Source organism: Medicago sativa, chromosome 6, assembly GCF_051527215.1.
Source record: "Medicago sativa cultivar Bolivia chromosome 6, Bolivia_mono, whole genome shotgun sequence".
Taxonomy (NCBI): Eukaryota; Viridiplantae; Streptophyta; class Magnoliopsida; order Fabales; family Fabaceae; genus Medicago; species Medicago sativa.
The window spans coordinates 18493281-18519032 of NC_140754.1; the positions used below are offsets into that span (position 1 = coordinate 18493281).

Genomic DNA, 25752 nt, shown 5'->3' on the forward strand with positions numbered 1-25752 from the left:
CAATTTTAATTTTTTGGTCTCTTCTAATTTATTTGTTCATTTGGAATGTTGGACCAATGAGGTTAGGGCTAAAAAACTATTTTTATTACGAAGAAAAATGAATCCCCAAAGCCATCCTCTTCTAATGTCCTCTATTTTTTCACTCGCCTCTTCCCTTTTTTCAAAAGCTCTTCCCCTTTAAATTCACAAACAAAGCCAAAGAGTACAAGTTCCTTTATATTACGTATCATTGAACCACGGATTGCTGTAAAAAAAAATCCAAAATGGTTAGGTGACAAAACGACAGGTAAAACCGATGGTAGCGAGATGAAAAGTATGAGGAAACATTCTACATTCTAGCACTTGTAGAACCTAAAAGAGCCTTCTGATAGACAGATTAACTTTACCAAACAGAAATGTGCTAATCTAACATAGGACTACCATATAAAATGTACTAATTTACCAAGTAGGGACTCGACAAGGAAAAAAAATATTGACAACTATGGAAAAAATGTGAGATATTTTCATTATAGGTAGTTCGATGCACTCATAGTTCGGATAGAAGATTAAGAACAATGCATAAAAGACTTTTATATAGAGTACATGCTTAATTAGATGAAAACTTGCAATAGTTTTAGTATGTAATTGAAATTGTGTTACATAGTTCATATTTAAATTATGAAATCCAATTTCAAATGTGTGTATAAGAACATATTTGGAGTCTTGAATGTAAATAAAGGCTAATCTTACATTTGTATAGTTCAAAGTAAAGTCTTACAACAAACTTGAATGAAGTCTAAGCAAAAAATATAAATACGCGGCATGTTGCAAAAATTATAAGTAGGCGACATTTGTTTAGAGGAACTTGGCGACATTTTTCTATTGTTACCAATTATGATAGAAAAATGTAAACAAGTAACAATTTTTAATGTTACGAACAATACTAAAAAAATGTTATTGAAACTCTTTAGTAACATAGACTTTACCTAACAGTTGTTCAAATGTTACTAGATATAAATAATTACTAACATTTTTTGTAATTTAATAATATTTTTCAAATATTTCCATATCTCAATTTGTTGTAGTGTATCTCCAATGATGCTCTTATTATATATATGGGGGCTGCTAACTTACACCCACCTAAAAACATTAAGGTGCAAGTTAGCAAACTACACCTACTTGTTTTTTACTAAAATACCCCACACTTTCCTTTTACCAGCTCTATTCAAATATGGCCATTAATGTAATTTGATATATATTTAGTTTTTGAATTTATATCTCCTGCATTTATTGTCATCTTCCCCAACAATGTTTGTCTACTTTCTTTTATTTTCTCTAACAAATTGAAAATAACCGCTTTTCATTTTATGCAACAAATTGAATATAACCGCTTACTGCGACAATTATAAAAGAAAGAGTTTCATCATCAATAATATAGGAATTTGATTATCATCTTAGTTTGAGTTAGAATTTCTGAATCCCTTTATATATTGAATCAAATCTTCATCTTAGTTTTCTTTCTTAGATGTTTTCACCAGAAATAATGACAAGCAATGTGTGGTAGATGTAACACCCACACTAAACATATCTAAAAAGTTTAGCATGTGCGTTAACTTTAGTACTGGATACATTAAAATTTACAACAATAAAACTTCGAATAAATATCTTATACAACAGTAAGCGTTCGTACAATAATGATACAACTCAACTTTTCTAAAACATAGTAAATGCGTCCTTGAATATCCATATCATCCTGCAGCGGGTACGAACGATCACTTGCTGAAATATCCATTCGGCTACTAGCTTGTCATCCAGCCTGTTTATCTGAAACAAATAAGGATTGGGATGAGACATAATGTCTCAGTGAGTTCTACCTAATCCTAGGCTATAGGTAACATCAGAGGAAACCTACGGTCACCACGTGTCTGCAATACAACCTGCCGGTTGATTATACGTGTGTGGGGACTTGCATACTTAGACGGTCGTGCATACTAAGGCCATCATAAGATTCTTTTTACCTTGTTATAGACATCACTTCTTATACGTGTCATGGCGGTCAAGGGGAAACTAAAACCGCATTGCCAAGAATACGCTCTACGTATCGAGGCCTAAGCATAACATAATCATGACACGATTCTAAACCGGACGATTAGGGGAAACCTAAGATCATCATCGGCATAACTTTCTCTACATGCTCTATTGCATAAATCCGTTGTATCTAACAACTTATCATTCTTGACATCTTATCAGTTCTTGACGATCTACGTCAATGCTCTACTAGTTCTTGACGATCTACGTCAAGGCTCTATGACATAACATATAAATGTCTAATCAATATGCATAGTCAGATTCATTCATTAGGTTAGCGTTGAACAAATAAACAATTATCTGAATTCATTTTATGGAAAGCCCCGCGGTGGAGTAAACCCGAACACAATCCCTATCTAACCGATGGAAACCTATCTAAGGTATAACCAACGACATTCCCTCAGTGACGTGCGGGTTCCTTACGGATAACCCCGTCTCACCTAGTGGAAACCCCTTGAGCCAACCTAGTGTGGACCACAAGGGACACGACACCTACATCCTTATTAAAGTCTTGGTCTATACATGCATGAAGGATTAACGTATACATGCTATCTCTTTTACCTCGGATCCTTAAACGATCCCACTAGAGGTAAACTATATGCTTGCTTTACTTTCAATGTGAATAGATATCTAATCGATTCACGTCTAGTCATGCTTGCATGATCGTTCTAGTTCCTATGCGAAGAGAATACTCTATATCACTTCGCGTCTTAACATACACAATGCTCATGCGTAGCCTTCTCGTTCTTGACAAGCTATTCTAGTTCTTGACAAGCTATGTCAAGGCTCTACATTCTATCCCTTTCTTAGTTCATCGCTACCCCAACGTAATACTTGTCATCTTATCCTCATGTGTCATGCCTCACCAATCTATCTTAATTCTTGCTTCCTAATTCCTTATAAAATGGCTTGAAACATTCACAAGGAACCATTGGAATGGAGGGATATATATCTATAAATAATCCTTGAAAATGAAACAGAATTTTTCCGCTGTTTGCTTGGAACAAAACAATTTTCATGACTCTGTTCTGTATTTGTCGCCTTGGCGACACATTTCCCGCTGTGGCGACAGAAAGGCAGAAAGTCATGCTTTCTGTTTTTCAGCTTGTCGCGCGTGGCGACACATTTCCCGCCATGGCGACAAAATGGCAGAAAGGTATGTTTTATATTTTCAGCTTGTCGTCGTGGCGACAAATGGCGCGCCCGGCAGGCCATGACCAAACAGAACGTGTAAAACAACCATTTTCTTCAAAAACCTCCAATTTCAATGACCCAATGCATATTTCAACTCTAAAATTCACATAGACACTTAAAATAACATTAAGGAGGCAAGGATTGACAAGATTAGTGGACATGGCATGAGGAAGGGGAGAAATCATAAACTAAAATCTCATGTTTCCTTTCATGGATAAACACATAGTCTCAAGGGTGGGAAAACTATCTATAGAACTCACCTAAACAAGATTCTTGTGACAGCTCCAAGTCTCAAGTTCAAGCAAGCCAAAACCCTAGCTCTTGATCACTTGCTTTCTTAACTCATACCATTACAACCTTGATGTTTTCTTGCAATCCAAAGCACCATGATTCTTGCTAGCTCATCAATATTTAGGTTTCTCTTCCAACTCACCACTTCATCATCAAACCATAACTTCTTGGTTCAACCAACCTTCAAATCCTTAAACCAAAACCAAGCTTCTACATGATTATGATGTCTTGAAAGAACATAGGTTAAAGCCTTACCATTTGAGGAAGAAGATCTGGAAAGGATGAGTGGAGAGAAAGAAAGGAAGATGGCGATGGATTAAGAGAGAAGGAGGAGAAAATCTTTGCTAAAAAAAAGCTTAGAGAGAGAAAGGATAAGGGAAAATGAGATATTTTAGGACCAATATACTTAAATACCCTTCTTACGTGCAATTACCACAATGCCCTTGTCTTAAGCGTGTTTGACACGACACTGATACTTAACTCGTATTTAGCTGACCTCACATAATAAATATTTCCGTCAAACTTTCTTTCCGTAACATTAATCCTCTGGCACGATCGACTGGTAATATTCCAATACTGACAGGCGGGATATTACAGTAGATTTCCATGTGGCAGTGTTCAGCGGCGAAGTTAAGTTAAAAAAGATAATAGACGGAACAACCGAACAAGACGAAGTTCTTACGTCACTAATGGATGATTTAAGTTTTTTTTTAATAGAAAAAACAAAATTACATTGATACCCTTTCTTAATGGTTGTTATAAAAGAGATGATGTGGCTTTTAAGTAAAAACCAAGTATTTGTAGCTTGTTAACTTACACCTTTGATTGATAGACATTGTATGTTGTATTTTCGTTGTTCGAATTTTTAACAAATGATACGATCAGTTCTTTGCAACCCTTCATAAAAGTTTGATAGAGTTTTCTCACTTTGATATTTGAGTGGACTTAATTCATAAAATCTAGTACTCTGATGGAAACATGCCAAGATACACGATACAAAGGAGAAAATCTATTCAACTTGGCCAAAACATATCAAAAAGAGAAATCATCCCATCTCTCTATAGAGGCGTCACCAAAACTCTAATTTCTTCTCCTTCATCCACTAAAAGAGGGGTGATTTAGGGTCAATTTAAACTCCTCTAATTCGTTTTTCTATTTCCCTTTTATTGAAATAAGTGATTTTCACATCTATTTCATTTTTTTATTGTGATTTCGTCGTCTTAGTGCGACGATGTTTTGTTCATCGTCTTTGTGCGACGTTGTTTGTCGTTCTTGTTTCGTTCAGGTATTTGTTCGATTCAGATTGTCAGATCAGCTTCGATCCAATGCAGATTAAATCAACGACTTTGGATTCGTCAACGTTGTAGATCTGGAGACATGAGTATTCCGGAGGCTTAAATATAGTCATATGTTTAGGCTTTATACTTTGCCGTTTTATGCAATTAACATGGATGATGTTAGTTTGTTCACAGATTCATCCTTTTTGTTTTTAGTGAATTTTCATTGTATCGATGAACTCTATCAAATTGAATGAATGAATATCATTTATTTTTATAAAAAAAAAGTATTTATCACTATAATAACTTCAAAAGAGTATCCTTTACATTATATACACTATTAATCATAATCATAGTCTTTATAGACAAAAGAAAAAGAATAAAAACATGATCAGAAATTAGAGAGCAAAAAGATTTTTTTAGTTTACGTTATACTCTCTCGGTCCCAAAATAATTGAGTCTTTTGTTCATTTAACATATATTAAGAGAAAATTTATCACTAAAAGAGAGAGAGAAATGGTTGAACATTTTTGTCAAGTATTGATGCGTTCATCAGTATCATAAATGTCATATTGAATTGGGAGAATGATAAAATTAATATTAATTAAAGTGTATTCGGAACTTTTTTTTTGCAAATGACTCGGTTATTTTAAGATGGAGGAAATATTATTTATCTGAAACTGCAAGTAAATAACAAATACATTTGATTTTCCTTAAAAAAAAAAAAAACAAATGCATTTGATTTGCAGTGGCAGATGAGTAATTGAGTCAAAGCCTTAGAAAATGAGTTCAATGTTATGCGTTTTTGGCTTTTATGGGAAATGAAAGTCAACTACCAACAGTATTTAAAGTCCTTTCATGAGAAATTATTAATAGCATTAAAATTTAAAAGTCAAACGTCACCCTTCAATGAGACGTGTGAGTGTGATTCAGTCTTGGCCTCTTGGGTGAGGAGGTGCAAAGCAAAAATCTCAAGGTGTGCAAATAGCATGAAAGCAATATCATTGGTGCAAATTGCAAAAACTTACCTGGGTCCGCCCCTTTTAAATAATATATTTTAATTTTAATTTTTAATAAATATACAAAATTCAAACATAAATACTCCATCCGTTTCATAATACTTTTCCATTTTAGAGAATAATTTTGTTTCACAATACTTGTCCTTTTCAAGTTTCAATACAACATTAATTACTGTCTTATCAATAATACCCTTACATATTTATTGTAGAGAGAAAAAAAATAGAATGAAATAATAAATGGTTAAGGGTATTATAGAAAACACACACATAATTTCATTAAAAATAACAAAATTTATTTGGTTTCTTGGTTACTGCAATTTCTCCAAAATGGACATGTATTTTGAAACGGAGGGAGTATATGCAAGTAATATCATCCAAAAAAATATGCAAAGTCAAAATTTCAATTTTAAGAAACACTATATTATTGAAAAAACATAGTTGAAAATAAAAGATAAATATGCAAAATTTTAAATTTTATGAAAACATAGAATAAAATCAAATAATAATATTGAGTCAATTCATGTAATATCATGTCTATGGAAATTATCGTAAACAAATGGAAATAAAATTACCCAAAAAAATATACGTTGAAAGAAAATCGCATAAGAATACCATAAAATTCATATAACAGTAGGATAAAATAATTAATTTCGATCAAAACCGAATAATAAAAGCCTTGACCATAATTTATTGTGTTTTTTTGATTAAATTTATTGTATTGTTTAATTTCGATTGATGACATCTATATAAAGTCCTAAATAGTGAAACAAAAGAAATCATCAACATACTTAGAAGAATCTTGAGAGAAAAAGAGCAAAAATAATATGGCTCGTTTCTCAATCCTAGTTGTTGCGTTTCTTTTTTGTGTCGCATCTTCCTATGCTGCTAATGATGTAAACTTGCAAGATCTTTGCAAGCAAACCAAATACCCTTCGTTTTGTTTAACTCTTCTCAAATCAAAGCCGGGTAATGTAGGTGGAGACCTCGTTAGTCTAGCAAAATACTCCATTGACGTGCTTAATACCAATGCGTCCGCTTCAGTCACTCTAATAAAAAAGTTGATTGCGAATAGCCGTGGTGACCCCAAGAAACAAGGCCATTACAAGGATTGTTTGGATCATTTTGGTGAGGATGGAATTCTTGGCGATATTCTCGAAGTCCGGCTACTCTTGAAGAGTAATGATTACCAGGGTGTGAATATTCATATGGCTGGTGTCATGACCAATGTTGATGATTGTCTTTCAGGAGATCCATCTGATAAATCTTTGCTTCCAAAATATGCAAATGATGTCAATCAAGTTGCTGATGTTATTCTTATTATTGCAGCCATATTATTAAAAAAGTAGACTATTAATTTTGTTTTCTGTTTCTTGAATAATGTTACAATTAGTCAATTTATGAGAAATTTGTCCAAAAAAAAGTTATGAGAAATACAAAGTTTGAGAGATTAAACAATATTGTTGAGTAATTGTGTTTTTGTACTGATTTTGATTTGATTTTAAACATGATTTTGTAAAAGTTTTCTTGTTTGTATTGTATTTGATTTGATTTTGGTTCAATTTTGTTTAGCCACCAACATAGTGTAAAAAGGTTGACACATATATAATGAGGTCTTTAAACAATAACAATATTGAATTGAGTCATCAACATGGTTTACTGCTCAAATTTCAAAGTTATTATTGTCAACAAATGTGCATAGTGAAACTTATAATTTGAAACATGAATCCACATATATCATGGAACTTATAATCCATACACTCTCTTAAAAGTCATACACTCTCCTCTAACTAATAAATACACAACATATAAATTAAAGGGTTAAATATGTTTTTGGTCCCTATAAATATGTCAATTTTTCATTTTGTCCCTCTAAAAAAATTCTTCAACTTTTAGTCCCTAAATTTTTTTTCATCTTCACTTTTGGTCATTCCTTTAAAGTAAACTCATGTAGAATTCATATTTTTGAATAAAAATTTCCAGAAAAATTCATAATATTATAATAATCTCTCATTAAAAAAAAAATAAGAATTCTGGTCCTTTTCTCTTTTCTTTGGGTGTTTATTTTTTTGAAGGATTTTTTTTAGGTGCTGTTTAGTGTGCGTTTTCTTTTTGGCTTAAATGCATTTTGATTTCCATATTTTTGAATTTGTTAATTTTTGATAACCCTTTTTATAAAACTAAGTTTTTGATCCCTACGAATTTTTTTAGGTGAGCTTATTACATGGTCCATCATTTGACACCTCATTTTCGTGTTATTTTAATTAAAATATAATCATAAAATTAATTAATTAAATTTAAAAAAAATAGAAAATAAAATACCAATATTATTCAATAACCCTAACATCGAAAATGCCGAAATTGATTTTCAATCAGCCTCCCTCCTAGAACATTTCAATTGATGAAATATTCTCTTAAAAATAACATTCCTCAAAAAAACAATCTCTTAAAAATAACGTAAATGGTCCCTATAAATATTTAAATTTTTTCGTTTTAACTCCCCTAGATTTTTTCCTCGATTTTAAGTCTTTCAAAAGTTTTTCGTCACCACTTTTGATCCTTGTTTTTAAGTCAACCCATGTGCGTCATTCAAAATTTTTGAATTTGTTTCACAATGTATGAATTTTTATTTGATTTGATTTATATTAACTTTAATAAATAAATAATTTTTTTATGTTTATCAGTAAGTAAGTTCATTCTTATCCCCCTATGACGATCGTAAATCGCGATGAAGCTCCAAGATTCCCCTTCATCGTAAATCGTTTTTCCAAGATTCTCATTCATCGCTATCAACCGACACACTCTGCTCTTCTCTTTCTTTTCTTCCCCTTTCCTTTCTATTCTTTGTTTCCTCCATTGTATCCTATATGATGGTAGTTGTCCTTAGGTTTTGTTTGTTTTCTCCCTTTGAGGAAGCTTGAACCTTTCTTTCACCGTCTGTCTTTCCTTCACCTTGTTTTCTTTCTCCTCCTTGTGTTCACCTTTTTTCTCTTTCGATCCTGAATCTGTGGTTCATCACCCTTTTAATTGCTCTCTCTTTCTGTGTCCCTATCTTTCACTCCTTCTTTGTAATATCCCGCCAGTCAGTATCAGAATATTACCGTCGATCGTGTCATAAGATTAATGTAAAGGAAAGTAAGTTTATTGAGAATATTATTAAGTGATGACAGTCAAATACGAGCTAAGTCTCAGAGTCGTATTTAACACGCTAAAGACAAAGGGTATTTTGGTAATTGCGCGTCAAGGGAGTATTTAATTGATTTTGGGGCCAAATATCTTCATAATCTTTTCCCTTTCTCTCTCTAGGGTTTGAGATGGAAAAATTGCTCTCTCTTCTCTCTTCTCCCACACCTTCTTCTCTCTTTCTCTTCCTCTATCTCTTCCAACTTCTTCCATCTATGGCAAGGCTTCACCTTGTGATCTTTCAAGATACCAAATCATTAGAAGCTTGTATTGAGTTGTCTTTCTCTTCTTCTCTCCATCAAGAATAGATTATGAAGTTAGGGTTGTTGATGTTGGTAGAGAATGATGCTTGGAAGCTTGGGGGTTAAGTAATTATCTTGGTGATCTCATGGTTAAGAGCTAAAGAGAAAGTTGATTGGAAGATTGGATTGATGAACCAAGAGCTAGGGTTTGAGGTTGTTTATGGTATGTATGGCTGTTAGCCAATATATTTTACTAGCTGTAATAAATGTGGTCAAAGTATAGTTGACCTAGATTTAAAGAAGATTCGAACAGAGTGTTGTATTGAAAGCAAATATGGGTTCGAAGATGGTAGAAGACTTCGATAAAGCAGTTTTCGAAGGTGGTTATCAACGGTTATTCTTTAAGTCAGTTTGTATTTTAAGTTTGTTTTCAAATAAGTAAAACTGTCGACTTGTGGCAGTTGTAGTTTGAATTTCAAAGAAGTGTAGTTATTTCTAGACTTAGTATTAATAGTAGTTTTTCATAGGAAAAACGGGTCACAATTCCATCATACAAACTTACACTCAAAGTATCCGTATGGAAGCGAGAAACGAGTCACAAGTTGCAATGTATGAATCTGTGTACCAACTCTTATTTAATCAATGCAATTTACCCTTTTTTCTTTAAGTGTTCTTGCACTTTACTTTGTTAAGTTCGATTGAGTTCAAGTGGATTGAATTCGATTGTTTTTATTGTATTTCTTATATTTTCGATACCAAAACACAGAATTTCTAACAACAAGAACAAACACAATATGTCCTAAGATTTACTGGTTGATCTTGCAAGTTACCATGTGTAAACCAGCGGTTGTTTACGAAAATCCAACGTAAACAAATTGGCACACCCGGTGGGACTGTTTGTGTTTTTTTTTTTTTTGTTTATAGTTTTTGTTAGAGTTTCTTTTAATTCTGGTTTGTTTTGTTGTGTATGCAATTAAGAAACAAGAAATTGCTTCTTAATATGACACGCGCTAACAACCAAAAGAAAACAAATCCAACATCTTCAAATGAAGATGTGGATCAAGTGACGGTTGAAGATGATGTTTCATCCCCAGGGAATGTTAGAACATCACAGGCTGTTCCGATTAGTAATACAGTCACTCAAACATCGTCTCAGGCCATGCCTTCGATGGCCACAGTAATTTCTCAAGCCATACCTTCGATGGTTACCCAAACTTCCCATGATTATCCAAATAATACTTCTATTCAAGGAGTTTGGGATCATAGATCAATGCCATATGGTATGCCATCATCATTGATGCAAGGCTTACAAACTAGTGGTAATATGTTTTCAGAGAATTTAAATGTATCATTACCACAACTTTTTGGTCCTGGGATATCTACAACATATAGAAGTTCCCAACAAAATTTAACAACCGCTTCTATGGCTGCCATTAGGCAAACTATGGAAGAAACTAATCATGATATGGTTAATATGATGACCCAACAAATTGGTACTGTCATAAATCCTTTAATTCGAGACACCAATACTAGTTATCAACGGTTGTCTGATCAAATGGAAAGAATTGCCAATTTCTTTGGCGCTCCACCAATCCAAAATACCCAATTGCCTCAAAATCGAAATTTGAGGGCAATTGAAATAATTGCTGATGAACCAGTGGTTCGAAATCATGAAAATATTGTCCAACCACAAGTAGTACAACCACAAGTTCAGGCAGAACCTGAAAGACAACCCATTTTGGTTAACAGAAACCAAGATGCCGATCAAGTGGTTTTACAAGCCCGTCGAAACAATTTCGATGGTCAGAATAATATAGCGGGTATTGTCGAGGCTTTGTTAGCCCAAAATGGTTTGAATATGGGTTTACATAGACCAAATTTTGTGTCTCCTTTGTCTGAGTATGTTTTAGACGCTGAATTGCCTAGAAATTGGAAAATTCCGAAGTTTACCAAATTTGCTGGAGAAACTAATGAATCTACTGTCGAACACATTGCTAGGTTTCTCATGGAAGCAGGAAATATTGCAGAAAATGAAAACTTGAGAATGAAATATTTCCCAAGTTCTTTGACAAAAAATGCTTTTACTTGGTTTACAACTTTACCTCCTCACTCAATTTATAGTTGGAACCAATTAGAAAAAGCCTTTCATGAACAATTTTACATGGGTCAATCTAAGATTAGTTTGAAAGAATTGGCCAGTGTTCGACGTAAAAGTCATGAGACAATCGATGATTATCTCAATAGGTTTCGTCTCCTTAAGGCTAGATGTTTTACTTCTGTTCCAGAATATGAATTGGTCGAAATGGCTGCTGGTGGCCTCGATTATTCTGTTCGAAAGAAATTAGATACCCAGTACCTAAGAGACATGGCCCAATTGGCAGACAGAGTTCGACAAGTTGAAAGACTTAAAGCTGAAAAAACTAGAACTCATAACAAATTTCCTAAAAAGGAAAAAATTGCCTATATAGAAACAGGAGATAGTGAATCCGAATTCGATTGGGGTTTAGATATCATTGAAGACAATGATATAAACCTAGCAGAATTAAAAGATGGACCTCCATATGCTTGTAAAATGTTGAGGCCATCCAATGGAAAAAATCCTGAAGATCCCAAGAGTGACAAATATCCTTCTAAAACTTATACTTTTGATATTACTAAAAGTGATGAAATCTTTGATCTTTTAGTTAATGATGGCATAATATTAGTGCCACCTAATATGAAGTTGCCTCCTTTGGAACAAAGGAAGAAAAGAGGATTTTGTAAATTCCATGGTTTTTTAGGTCATAACTTATCTCGATGTACTCGTTTCAGGGATTCTGTACAAAAAGCTCTTGACGAAGGGAGGCTGAAATTTGGAGAGAAATCAAAACAGCAAGTGGATGGAGATCCTATGAAAAAGGCAGAGTCCATGTTTGCTGATGTTTCTGCCAATGTGGCAGAATCCATGTTTGCTGGTATTTCTATCAATATGGTGGAAATTTCAGATAATATTGATACAGAAATGGTTACTGAGGACCATCAAATTGAAGAGCCAGTGGTTACTGAAGATCAATTGGCCAAGGAAATGGAGAAAGCATATCCAAAGGCTGAAGAAGATTTGGTTGATTTTTTAAACCGATGTAAAATATCTAACACCAATGCTATGCTTTGTCCTCGATGCAGTGCAGTGTTCGATAAAGAAGCTGCAAAAGCAGTTGAAGGATATCAACCTCAAACAAAACGTAAAGGAGGGTGGTTCGAGAACCGTTCTAAATTTGGCTTTAACAAAAGAGGTGTTCCTTACAAGATGAAAACTTCAGAGAAGTATCAAGTGAAGAATCATAAGAAGACGTTCGTTCCTTCATCGAAGTCTCCTATTGATACTTGGGTTTTCTCTGGGGGCAAGAAAACTGGTCATTCTGCGCCTCCAGCACCACCAACAAAATGGGTAAAAAGAGCTGTCAAAGTTCCGGACCAACCGGAGAGTTCTAATCCTAACAAGTATGCTTACAAAAATAACTATAAAGGTAAGAATCCTACGACTAGAACTCAATGGCGCCGTTTTCAACGCCAGAAAAAGGAAGGAGTTTTGAAAGATGTCACTAATGATGACAAAAGTAAGGGAAAACAACCAATAGTTTTCGAAATGGTTAAAAAACCAGCTACTGAAAGAATTTTCCCGCCATTATCTTCTGCTTTAAACATCCCCAAAGGGGATGATGATATTCTAACTTCTACTTTTTCAGATTCTGAACCAAGTCTTGACATTATATGTGTGGTTTCTGTACTACCAATTGAATATGCGTATGATGTATCTTCGAAGACCAATCATGATGATGAATGTGATTTCACTGAGGAAATGGCTCGTCATAGGCCTCTGTGTTATTATGTTATGAATAATGGCTGCATCGAAGATCAACATGCAGTGTTCGAGAAACCTGATGATAGCATGAAGCTTCATTTAAAGCCTTTGTTTATTCAAGCTAAGTTAAATGGTGTTGGAATTAACAAAGTGTTAGTAGATGGTGGTGCTACTGTTAATCTCCTACCACAATCTTTTCTAAGGAAACTTGGTATTTCTGAATGTGATTTGAAACCACATAATGTAGTGCTCACTAATTATGAGGGCTCTACTGGACAATCTCTTGGTGCTATCGAACTAGAATTGGTAGTAGGAAGCATAACCAGAGCAACTGTGTTTTTGGTAGTTCCTTCTAAAGCCAATTTCAATGCATTATTAGGAAGGGAATGGATCCATGCTGTAGGTGCAGTTCCTTCTACAATGCATCAAAGGATTGTGATTTGGAGGAAAGATAGTTTGGTAGAGAATATTGAGGCTGATCAGAGTTATTATTTCAAAGCTGAAGTTGATAATCAAGATATCAACAAAAAGAACTTTGACAAACAGCTTCAATATATTGCACCATTCATGGAAAATGATGCATCAAGTTCTATGACTAAAGAAGAAAAATTCTTTGTAAAACTTGCACCAGAATGGGGTTTTCGTTGGAAAACTGCATTCGATGATGACTTCGTAGTGGTGAACAATGAAGATTGCCATGAGAAGATACCTGTAAAGGAAAAAGATTTGCTGAAGACAAGAAGTACTTCGTACAAGAGGGTTACTGATGACCAAGAATATTCAGCAAATGGAATCTCACCAACTGGGTGGGATATCAATAATTGATCGATGGTTGAGCCCAGCATATGGGAAAAGATTACGGCTTATGTAGCCGAGAAAAACTTCGATTTGGCTGAAACAGCCAAAGAAGAAGAGGTCTTCGATGCTTCAGTAGAAAATAATTTTGATGACCTCATTGATGATAAAAAATTAGACTGTATTTATGATGATGAACCTTTGGGTTTTGAAGAAGATCCAATGGGATCTACAATAAAAATGAAGGCCCAAGATCCTCTTGAAGAAGTGGATATAGGAGATGGTTCTGTAAAAAGACCAACATACATAAGTTCAAAGATTCCTAAGAGCTTCAGAGATCGAATTGTGGCGCTGTTGAAAAATTACAAGGATTGCTTTGCTTGGGATTATCATGAAATGCCTGGTTTGAGTAGAAAGGTAGTAGAATTGCAATTGCCAATCAGGACAGACAAGAAACCAGTGAAGCAAATTCCAAGAAGGTTTGCACCAGAGATTCTACCAAAAATAAAAGAAGAGATCGAAAGACTCCTCAAATGTGGCTTCATCAGACCTGCAAGGTATGTTGATTGGTTAGCTAATGTAGTTCCTGTTAAAAAGAAAAATGGAAGTATAAGAGTTTGTATTGATTTTAGAGATTTAAATCTCGCCACTCCTAAAGATGAATATCCTATGCCAGTAGCAGAAATGTTGGTAGATTCTGCAGCAGGTTTCGAATATTTGAGTATGCTTGATGGTTATTCAGGTTATAATCAAATATTTATTGCTGAAGAAGATGTTTCTAAAACAGCATTTCGATGCCCAGGGGCATTAGGATGTTATGAGTGGATAGTAATGCCATTTGGTCTTAAAAATGCTGGTGCTATATATCAAAGAGCAATGAATTCAATGTTTCATGATTTTATTGAAGATTTTATGCAAATTTACATTGATGATATTGTTGTGAAATCATCTTCTGAAAACAAACACTTAGAACATTTACGTTTATCATTCGAAAGGATGAGACAATATGGATTAAAAATGAATCCATTAAAATGTGCGTTTGGTGTTTGTGCAGGTGATTTTTTTAGGATTTGTTGTCCATAAAAAGGGCATCGAAATCAATCAAAATAAGACTAAAGCTATAATGGAGGCTAAAGCACCCTCTACCAAAAAAGATTTGCAGTCTTTATTAGGCAAAATAAATTTCCTCAGAAGATTTATATCTAATCTAAGTGGCAGAGCGCAAGCATTCTCGTCATTACTTCGATTAAAGAAAGAGGAAATTTTTAGATGGGAGCCTGAACACCAAAAGGCATTTGAAGACATAAAGTCATATTTATCTAATCCTCCTATTCTTTCACCTTTGTTGAAAGACAAAAAGATGAAGTTATACATAGCATCATCTGAAAGAACTATAGGGAGTATGTTAGCACAAGAGGATGAAAATGGTGTAGAAAGAGCCATTTATTATCTTAGTAGAGTTTTAAGTGATGTTGAAACAAGATATCATCCTAGTGAGAAATTATGTCTTTGTTTATATTTTTCATGTATGAAACTTAAGCATTATATAAAGCCTTTTGATGTTTATGTTTATTCCCATTTCGATATTATTAAGCACATGTTATCTAAACCTATTCTGCATAGTAGAGTTGGTAAATGGGCTTTGGCACTCACAGAATATTCTTTAACTTATCAATCTTTGAAAACTGTGAAAGGCCAAATAGTGGCTGACTTTATTGCTGATCATTCCATTGAAGAACCTGTGACTGGGGGCATCGAAACATTTCCATGGACATTATATTTCGACGGGTCTAGTCATAAAAATGGTTCTGGAATAGGTATAGTTATTGTTTCACCAACAAATGAGGTAACCAAATATAAATTTCGAATTAGCCAATATTGTTCGAATAATGAGGCAGAATATGAAGCCTTAATAAATGGTTTAGAGATTTTGCTCGAACTGGGGGCGAAATGTTTAATTATTAGAGGTGATTCTGAATTAGTAATAAAGCAAATAACAAAAGAATATAAATGCCTCAAAGAAACTTTGATAATGTATTACACTATAGTTAATGCATTACTTAAACATTTTGCTCAAATTGAAGTTCAACATGTTCCTAGAGCAGAAAATCAAGAAGCTAATGATTTAGCTCAATTGGCTTCTGGGTACAAACTTTCGAAGGAACAAGAGCAAGAGGTTATTGAAATTAAAACAAAGCGTAATTCGATAGATATTGTGCCTAACAAATTGTTAAGACCAAAACTTGGGGGCATGGAAGCATCTCAAGGATACCTTCAGAGTGAAAAATTTTCTGAAATTTTGGTCATTAACAATTTGGATGATAATGATTGGCGAAAACCCATAGTCAATTTTTTGGAAGATCCAGATGGCACAACTTGTAGGAAAGTCAAGTATAGAGCCTTGAGTTATGTGATAATAGGCAATGAATTATTTAAAAAGACTCCAGAAGGAGTTTTACTTAAATGCCTTAGTGAAGCAGAAGCATATTTGGCTGTATCGAATACTCATAGTGGTGCTTGTGGTACACATCAAGCAGGCCATAAAATAAAATGGCTTTTGTTTCGACAAGGTGTTTATTGGCCAACCATGTTAAAAGATTGCATAAATTTTGCTAAAGGTTGTAAAGAATGTCAAGAACATGCTGGAATTCAAAAAGTACCAGCTAGTGAATTACATTCAATAGTGAAACCTTGGCCATTCAGAGGATGGGCTTTAGATGTAATTGGGGAAATCAAACCTAAGTCATCCAAAGGCTACAAATATATTTTGGTTGGAATAGATTATTTCACTAAATGGATAGAAGCTGTTCCACTAAAAGATGTTACTCAAGATGAAGTTATAAACTTCATTCAAAAATTTATTATTTATAGATTTGGCATACCAGAAACTATTACTACGGATCAAGGATCTGTATTTACTGGTCGAAAGATGGTAAAATTTGCTGAAGAAATAGGATATAAGTTGTTGACTTCAACACCATATTATGCTCAGGCAAATGGTCAGGTAGAAGCAGCAAATAAGAATTTGATTACTATAATCAAAAGAAAAGCTAGCCAAAAGAAAAAACCCAAAGAATGGCATGAGTTTCTTTATGAAGCTTTATGGGCAGTTCGAACTTCTCCTAAAGAATCTATAAATACTACTCCTTTTCGATTAACATTTGGCCATGATGCTGTATTGCCAACAGAAATCTTACTTCAATCTACTCGAATTCAAAGACAAATCGAAATTCCAACAAATCAATATTTGGATATGATGTTGGATGAATTAGTAGATATTGATGAAGAAAGATTAATGGCTTTAGAAGTGCTTACAAAGCAAAAAGAAAGAATAGCAAAAGCCTATAACAAAAGAGTTAAATCGAAATTATTCCTGCAAGGGGACTTAGTTTGGAAAGTTATCTTGCCGATGGATAAAAAGGATCGATGTTTAGGAAAATGGTCTCCTAGTTGGGAAGGACCATGGAAAATTCTAAGAGTTTTTTCGAATAATGCGTATGAGATCGAAGAATTACAAGAAGATCAGAGAATTATACGCATAAACGGTAAATATTTGAAAAAATATAAACCGATGTTACAAGAAATTAAAATTACACAAGAGTAATTTGATTCGAAATAAAAACTTGGCATTAATTTAAAAATGCCAACTGATGGGCTGGTTACATCGAAATGCTTAAAATGGAAAAACCATTACAAAAGAAAACACAAAGTACTTAAAGACTAAAAGCATTTAAAGATGGTTTTCACCATTCAGTTACAATCCCAAAACGATCGAGAAACCAGCGAATTTCTGTATCGAGACGACACTTGAAGCAAGCATTGACCAAGTAGTATTCATGATCTGGCCCAGGTAGAAGTGAATACCAACCTCCAATTCTCCCATCTCCTGCACAGTTGTGGTAGTTGTTGCAAAAACGACGCCTAGTAAGCCAAATAGGCATGGGCCTATTCCACCAAGGACAGCGAAATCGATAAGTTGAAGTTCCTCCCAAAATGTCGCTTCGAAATTCTGCCAATCGATGTGTCCATGCAAGATCTTCGAAGTTTTCGAGGATGTTTTCTGGCATAGGCATGGAGAGCGCATTGATGAGAAGAAGGTAGTACCTTGCACTCAGAGAGCCAGTGGCGTTGATAGCAGTAGTAAGGAGGCGTTTTATTTCTTCAATGTTTGGATTAGCATCCAACATGTGTTGAGTGCTTCGAAGAATACAGAACATGGCGTTGCCATGATTCCAGAGTCTAAGTTTAAAAGCAAACTTAGAATGAGCCACCATAGCATTGTTGTACCATTCATTGGGGTCGTAGAGGAAGTAGAGGACATCATTTCCAAAAGCCCTAGAAACTTCAGAATCCTCACTGACGCGCCAATGCCTGCTATTGGTATGGCGAAAAGCGAAAAGATCTTTCCTGCTTTGAGCAGCAATCTTTGCAGCAATCTTGACTAAAAGATCATCACTCAGATTATCAATGGTGGTCATGATGATTTAAGAAAGAAAAAGCTTTGAGTAAGAAGGATTTTTCAGACGAAGACGAAACAAAGAAAAGAGTGATTTTTATAAAAAGGAAAATCATATTTATAGTGGAGGGAAGTTGAAAGAAGTGGCTCAATCAAACGGTTCTTCTTGCTTTGAAGATGATGACACGTGGGAACAGTTATTCCGATGGCCAATGGTTACTTAACTTCGTAACCTGAGGGAAGTTTTAAAGGTTTTTTTTTTTTTTTTTTTTTTAAAAAAAAAAAGGATTAATCTGTGTTAAAAGGTCATTTATTTGTTTTATTTCTTTTCAACTTCCTAGGCAAGTTTAACTTGTTGGGTTAAACAAAAAAGTTACTTTTTTGTTTCCTCATCATTAAAATGTCTTGGAAATTGTTCCAATCTTATTTGGATTTAAATAAAATTTAAATTCGATATAAGAAAATAAGAAAGGAATTTCGATGATTGAAAAGAAATTGTCGTTCGAAATAGAAAATGGTCCACGAATTGTTATAAAGACATTACAGACCAAGATATTCGATAAGGCTGAAATAAAATAAAAGTCTTAGAGAATAAAATAGAAACAGAACTAAATCTCAAATGATGAGATGAGTTTCTCGATTTGGCTCTTGTATTCAGCCAGTTGAGTATCGAGAGCATGGTTGTCACTTGCAAGTTGAGCAATGGTAGACTCTAGTTCCTTGGAGAGCTTGAATTTGTTAATAGCTTCATTGGCTTCTCGATTTCTGGCTTCATCCTTAGCCAAAATTTCAGCTTTTTGAACTTCCAGTTCTTTAATTTTGGCATCGATGTCAACCACTTGCTGCTTCGCATTGTTTCTTTCTTGCTGAAGAGTTTTAAATTTCTCTTGGAAGGATGACAGTTCGATCACAATTTGATCATGATGCGCTTTCTTCTCTGCCATTTGAGCTTGATCAGTTTTCCTCTTCTGGAAGTTTTGATTAGCACTCTCCAACATTGGTTCAAGATAATTAAACAGGTTTCGAAATTTCCAACCAGTTGGGAGAGCACCAAGTTTTTCAAATAAACTCCTGATTTCAGCAAGAGCTCCAGCATCTTTTTCAATCAACTCTAGCAAGTTGGCTTCGATGATCTTCTTTTGAAATTCTGCTAGCAGGTTGTTCTTTGAAGTCTCAGAGGGATTTCCCTTGGATGAATCAGAAGTTTGGCCAGTGCTAGTTGAGAAAAGAGTATTACTCTTAGCTATCAAGGCAAAGGCATTGAAAGGATCATCTTTGGCCAATCGATCGATTTCTTCTAGATCGATCATAGGGGTATCTTGTTGAGCAATCATTTCTGCATCACCAGGAGCATTTTGTCGAGTAGTTATGTTTGTATCTTCAGTAGCAAAGTTTGATACATTATCTCCAAGGGTGGGTGCAGAATAAGATTGATCATTGTTGAGTGATTCATCATTTACCAAGTCATCAGTGGGTGTTTCTGTTTGTTGTTGTTGAGGAGGATCCACTTTAAGACCTTCTGGACTGCTAGCATCATCATGCTCATCTTCTTTGTCTTCAGCAATTGGTGAAGTGGTCTTCGAAGAAGGAAGAACTTGCCCATGTTGTGATGGATTAGTTTGTTCTTGTTCGATACCCTAAAAAGAATAAGATCAATGCTTAAAACAAGATACTTAGAAACATTGCGTATAAAATATGGTTTTGATAAAATACCTTCGAACCATTATCACCAACATGTGAATGAGCACTAGAATGAGAAGTCTTTCGAAGACGTTTGAATGGTTTAGATGGTGAGATGGGGGGAGAACCTTCAGAAGCTTCCACTTCGACTTCCTTTTCTTGGACAAGTGAAATTTGTTCTTGTTTTCTTTTCCTTCTTCCTTCAGTATGGACTTTGGGAAGTGTTACTTTGGAAGCTTCAATCTGTTCTTTAGTTATCTCCACCTCGCTATCATCATCAGAGAGATCGACAGTTGCTTGTTCTTTCTTGTTCTTTGATCTAGAAGATCTTTTTGATGAAGTTGTTTTCACTTTGGGTTCCTTTGATTTAGAAGGTTCCTTTGATGCAGTCTCAGATTTCTTCGATTCAACTTCTTTAGTTTGGGAAGCTTTCTTTTTCTTCTTGTCAGACTTGCTTTTCGAAGTGTTCTGGGTGCTGGCATCATCGAGCTTTGCTTCTCCTGGAGTTAAAGGCAAAGCTGAAATATGTGATTATACAGATAAGTACTATTTCTTCTAAAAATAGTATTAATATATTTTAGTAAAAGAAAAATCATACCCATGATACTGGGAGTTTCGATTCGAACTTGGGATAATTCATAGCCAAGTTCACCATTATATTGGTATAAATGGCATTTAGCATAGGTTACTAAATTATTTTGTGGGAATTTGAAATTATAAAGTAACCATTTTGGGTATGGTGGCCTAAAGGCCAAAGCAAGATTACAAGATGGAAGTTTTGCTAGTTTCATTTTCTTTTCTAAAACATAAAGATATTTATTGGGTGTTCCAGGGGGAAAAATTGTTTCTGGAATTTTTTCTCGAATTTTATCTCTCAGAGTTTGAGCAGCATAATATACTGTCCTCTTTGGATGTAAAGGGTCATATGTTGTTTGATAATATCTTTGAAATTGCTGAATTTCTTTAATGTGCGTACCTCTAGTCTTCTTGTCTTTGTTCTGCAAAGTGTGAAAAGTACTGGTCAGTTGAGGCAGCAATTCATCAGGATTCCCTCGATTGGATTGGCGTGTGTAATAATTTCGCCACCATCGAAAGAATGCTTCAGAGCATGCAAATGATGTTGAGAAATATGTAGGCTCGAACACAGTTGTTTTCCTGGCTTGAATTATGGATTTCCACACAGGTTCGATCAGAGGAATTTTCCATTCACTTATACTTTTGAACAAAGAGCTGGGTTTCGATTGAACCATACCAAACTGTCTAGCTACATGGTTAGGTTGATAACCATATACTCCATAAGGACTACCAAGTGTAAGTCTGCTAGATAGATAGGTAGGGGTCAAATAAGCTTCCCATATAGCATTGATTTCTGTTTTGTTGGCTGCTTTCGAAGTAGTGGGAAAGTCCTCTTTGAACCAGTTAGGTCCATATTTCCTAGTGGTAAATGGTGCCATCATAGGGGTGAAAATGGGACAATCAAGCAGGGTTTCGTAAGCATTCTCAAAAAGTTGTTGTGAAGACTTATTCCCATCGGGGTGAAACATAGCTAAGCCTATACCTTCAGTGGTCTTGTCTGAGTATGCTGATGTGTAAGAGGAAGGTAGGATCGAAGCAAGTTTTGATCCAAAAATGGCTAAAAGCCATAGTTGGAACAACCATATGGGTCCTGATACAACTAAATTCCCACCAGTTTGGGGATAATCTCTAAGATTATTAGTTGTATGGTTAAGGGTTTCATACAAAGAACCTAGAATCAGTTTGCTTAAACAGATATCTGTTCCTTCATGTAATTGACTAGCTAGACACATGAATTTCTTAGGGACTTGTACTGACCTTGAGCAAAAAACATGCATAGATAACCAGTAGGTCAAGAAAGCTACATGTTCATCTGCAGATACTTCAGCACATTCGGTATCATGGTTGTTAGCTATAAACAAACCATAGGCAGGGCTATCGAAATTTACTGAGTATTGAGAGGTGGTAACATCTGGATTAAAGGTGTATCCAGTTGGTTTTAAGCTAGTAAGGCCAGCCACATCTAAAAGGGTAGGAGTGAGCATTCCACATTTCAAGTGAAGGCTGTTGTTCGATGGGTTCCAAAAATGTAAAGCAGCAAATATCAATTCATTATGGTATTTTGGACCATATCGAGATATTTGGATGAGATCAAAAATCCCTTTCTCCTTCCAGAATTGTCCCTTTTGTTTTTGAACTTTGTCTAACCAAGCAATGTATTCTGGATAAGTTTTTGGTTCAGTCCTAATTTTGGATTTTACAAAACTTAGGTCAAAAGGACCTTTTGTGAAAATTAAAGGAGGTTGAGTTTCGATGCATGGGAAAAGAGAGTTAATCTCTGGAGTTTCAGGTTCTAGAGAAATGGGGCCTAAGAATGCATGTGGAGTATCAGTACAAGGGATGATTACCTGGGTTTTCCAGATAGCTTTTTCAGCTTCATTGATCTCTGGTTCATTCATAAAAGCAGGAGCAGCACTGGCGATTTCTTTAGTAAAATCAATGGGTTCTTCGCGATTCACATGAGAAGTTCCTGCTGCGTTCGTCATTGTTTAAGTGTTTTTGTGAGAATTTGATGAATAGTGAAGATTTCGTGGTTAAAGATAGAAGTTGCAGAAAATTCAAAGTGTTTTCTTCGAGAAAATTTTTGGCGGAGAAGAGGAACAGTGAAAGTGAAAATGAAATGGTGAAAAGTGAGAAGAGTAAAGGTGAGTTTGTTTTTATATGGACCTTTGATCATGACACATGTCAAGATCTTATTTTGACAGTTTTACCATTAAAGTGTTGTCTTTTCCAATGTTAGAGAACGTGGCCCACTAACTAAGATTGTGGGGTCAGTATTTAAAGGAAATTTGAATTAGTTTTGAATTAAATACTGACATCATTCATTTCGATGGAGAATGTTAGTTATTTTTTTTCAAAAACGTCTTTTTCTTCTTCGGTGAAATCGAAAATGGCGTTTCTGGGGGGCAATTTGTTAGCCAATATATTTTACTAGCTGTAATAAATGTGGTCAAAGTATAGTTGACCTAGATTTAAAGAAGATTCGAACAGAGTGTTGTATTGAAAGCAAATATGGGTTCGAAGATGGTAGAAGACTTCGATAAAGCAGTTTTCGAAGGTGGTTATCAACGGTTATTCTTTAAGTCAGTTTGTATTTTAAGTTTGTTTTCAAATAAGTAAAACTGTCGACTTGTGGCAGTTGTAGTTTGAATTTCAAAGAAGTGTAGTTATTTCTAGACTTAGTATAAATAGTAGTTTTTCATAGGAAAAACGGGTCACAATTCCATCATACAAACTTACACTCAAAGTATCCGTATGGAAGCGAGAAACGAGTCACAAGTTGCAATGTATGAATCTGTGTACCAACTCTTATTTAATCAATGCAATTTACCCTTTTTTCTTTAAGTGTTCTTGCACTTTACTTTGTTAAGTTCGATTGAGTTCAAGTGGATTGAATTCGATTGTTTTTATTGTATTTCTTATATTTTCGACACCAAAACACAGAATTTCTAACAACAAGAACAAACACAATATGTCCTAAGATTTACTGGTTGATCTTGCAAGTTACCATGTGTAAACCAGCGGTTGTTTACGAAAATCCAACGTAAACAATGGCAAATTGGAAGCAATTAGTGGAAGATTGAGCATAAGCTAGAGTATGGGTTGTGTTCTTGGTTAACTTAAAGCTTTGGAAACAAGGAAGCAAACTAGGGTAGGTTGTGAAGGGAAAATGATGCTTGCTTGAGCTTGAGGCTTGGAATTGCTTTAAGAATTTGCAAGGTGAGTTCCTTAGTTAGATTACCACCCATGGTTTATGTGTTTTCTCTTGTAAGATAACTATGCATTTTCTAGGGTTTACACATAGAAAAGTTGCCCCTTTCATGTCATGTGACTTTACACATGTGAATACTTGCTCAATGTCTATTTTACAAGTTGTATATGATCTCTAGTGCCATGATATGCCTTGGAATGATTGGAATTGAGGTTTTTGAGGGAAAAATATCATTTTTGACAGTTCTGGACTGTCACAGCTCGCCACGGCGAGCAAATGGCTCGCGAGGCGAGCTTGAAGGCCGAATGGGGGTGTCCACTCGCCTCCTACTCGCAATGGCGAGCAGGTGCTCGCCTCCCACACACAATCACTCGCCATGCCGAGCAAACAGTGGGCAGCTCATTGTTTGTTCGCTTCCGGGTGGTTCTGGCGTTTCGCGAGCGGTTCTTTTCAAGCAATCTTTTTAAACTATAATCCCTCAATCATGATTCCAAGGCATAGGTTGTAAAAAAAAAAGATTTTCTTGAAGGTAAAGCAAGTATTTTCTTTGTGTAAGGTAGCATGGCATTTGAGTGAACTAATGACTTTACGAGCGGGTAGCAAGATATTCCTTAAGCAAGGGAAAACTAGAGCCTCGATATAGTAGTCGAGAACTAGAATGATAGCAAGAATCACTAGGATGATTAGGAGCGAAGTATGTTATCTTCGCACGCGATTAAGATAGATATAGCAAGCATAAGTCGTGGACAAGATAGTTATCTCTCCACCATGTTATGAATGAACAAGTATGAACACTTACCGCTAATCGGATCGATCAAGGTTCCGAGGTAAGCTTCAAGCATGATTAGGTTTACTCTTTCATGATGTTAAGACTAAGATTATAACCGCATGGCGGTGCTCGTGTCTCTTGTTATCCACGTCAGGGGGATACGGGAGGTTCTCGACCTAAGGGGAACGGTTCAAGCCGCAAGGGACCCGCACGACACCGAGGGAGTCCGATGTACGTACATCGGTCATGTATGGGATTGTTCTCGGGGTTACTCCACCCGGGGCTCTCCGTAAAATGAACTAAGATAATATTGTTTATTCAACGCTAACATAATGAGTAATGAACTTAGATGCGAATATGTATGATACGACTATGATTATGATCACGAATGAACTCATGCATGATTATGTTAGGTACAAGTACAAGCTAAGTAAGGAATGTGATGCTGATGACGAACCTAGGTTTCCTTAATCGTCCGGATTAGGAATGGTGTCATGGATATGTTAAGTATAGTCTTGATACATTTAACGTATCATGAGATAGCGGTCCTAGGATCCCTTGACCGCCATGACACATATGATGGTAGTAAGCCTATAACAAGTAAGATGTTTTTATGACGGTCCTAGTATGCATAACCGTCTAAGCATGCAAGTCCCCACACACGTATAATCAACCGTCAGGTTGTAAATTAGACACGTGGCGACCGTAGGTTTCCCTTGAGGTTGCCTATAGCCTAGGATTAGGTGGAACTCACTGAGACATTATGTCTCATCCCAATCCTTATTTGTTTCAGATAAACATGGCGGATGTCAAGCTAGTTGCTGAATGGATTATTCAACAAGTGTTCGTTCGTACCGCTGGAGGATGAGATGAGCGTTCAAGGATGCACCTTTTATGTTTGGACAAGATGGGATGTTTTTTTTATGTACGAACACATTTAGTTGTATAATGCATTCATTCGAAGTGTTATTTGTTGTAAATTCTTAATGTATCCTGTACTAAATTAACACACTTGCTAGACTTTCTAGATACGTCTAGTATGGGTGTTACATTCTTTCTTTGGTCATTTCTTTTGCTCCACCTCTTTGTGCGTTCATGGCTTCCAATTCTGATAAAGGTGTTGTCTCTAACACAATTTCTTCTTCTTCTCAAGC

The 25752-nt window shown here is 35.2% G+C and overlaps 3 protein-coding genes across 3 annotated transcripts; 2 read left to right on the forward strand and 1 right to left on the reverse strand.

Annotated features, from left to right (window-relative positions):
- The first annotated feature begins 6624 nt into the window (after window positions 1-6624).
- Window positions 6625-7333, forward strand: LOC146913422 (pectinesterase inhibitor-like). Its single transcript, XM_085719609.1, has one exon. The coding sequence runs from the start codon at window positions 6673-6675 to the stop codon at window positions 7192-7194; it is 522 nt and encodes a 173-aa protein (XP_085575735.1). The 5' UTR covers window positions 6625-6672; the 3' UTR covers window positions 7195-7333.
- A 2904-nt stretch (window positions 7334-10237) lies between these two features.
- On the forward strand, window positions 10238-15515 carry LOC146913423 (uncharacterized). Its single transcript, XM_085716572.1, has one exon. The coding sequence runs from the start codon at window positions 10238-10240 to the stop codon at window positions 13934-13936; it is 3699 nt and encodes a 1232-aa protein (XP_085572698.1). The 3' UTR covers window positions 13937-15515.
- Window positions 15516-17649: 2134 nt separating this feature from the next.
- LOC146913424 (uncharacterized) lies at window positions 17650-23044 on the reverse strand. The gene is made up of 2 exons (XM_085716573.1): window positions 21876-23044; window positions 17650-18010 (listed from the first exon to the last, which is right to left on the reverse strand). The coding sequence occupies exons 1-2, from the start codon at window positions 22601-22603 to the stop codon at window positions 17650-17652; spliced, it is 1089 nt and encodes a 362-aa protein (XP_085572699.1). The 5' UTR covers window positions 22604-23044.
- Between the last annotated feature and the right edge of the window lie 2708 nt (window positions 23045-25752).

Bases quoted from the DNA above. Each gene is read 5' to 3' on its own strand.
- LOC146913423 (XM_085716572.1), top strand. From the start codon at position 10,238: ATGCAATTAAGAAACAAGAAATTGCTTCTTAATATGACACGCGCTAAC.
- LOC146913422 (XM_085719609.1), top strand. From the start codon at position 6,673: ATGGCTCGTTTCTCAATCCTAGTTGTTGCGTTTCTTTTTTGTGTCGCA.
- LOC146913424 (XM_085716573.1), bottom strand. From the start codon at position 22,603: ATGACGAACGCAGCAGGAACTTCTCATGTGAATCGCGAAGAACCCATT. The intron at 18,011-21,875 runs GTCAGTACAAGT...TCTGAGTGCAAG, and splicing joins ATGCATGTTTTTTGCTCAAG to GTACTACCTTCTTCTCATCA.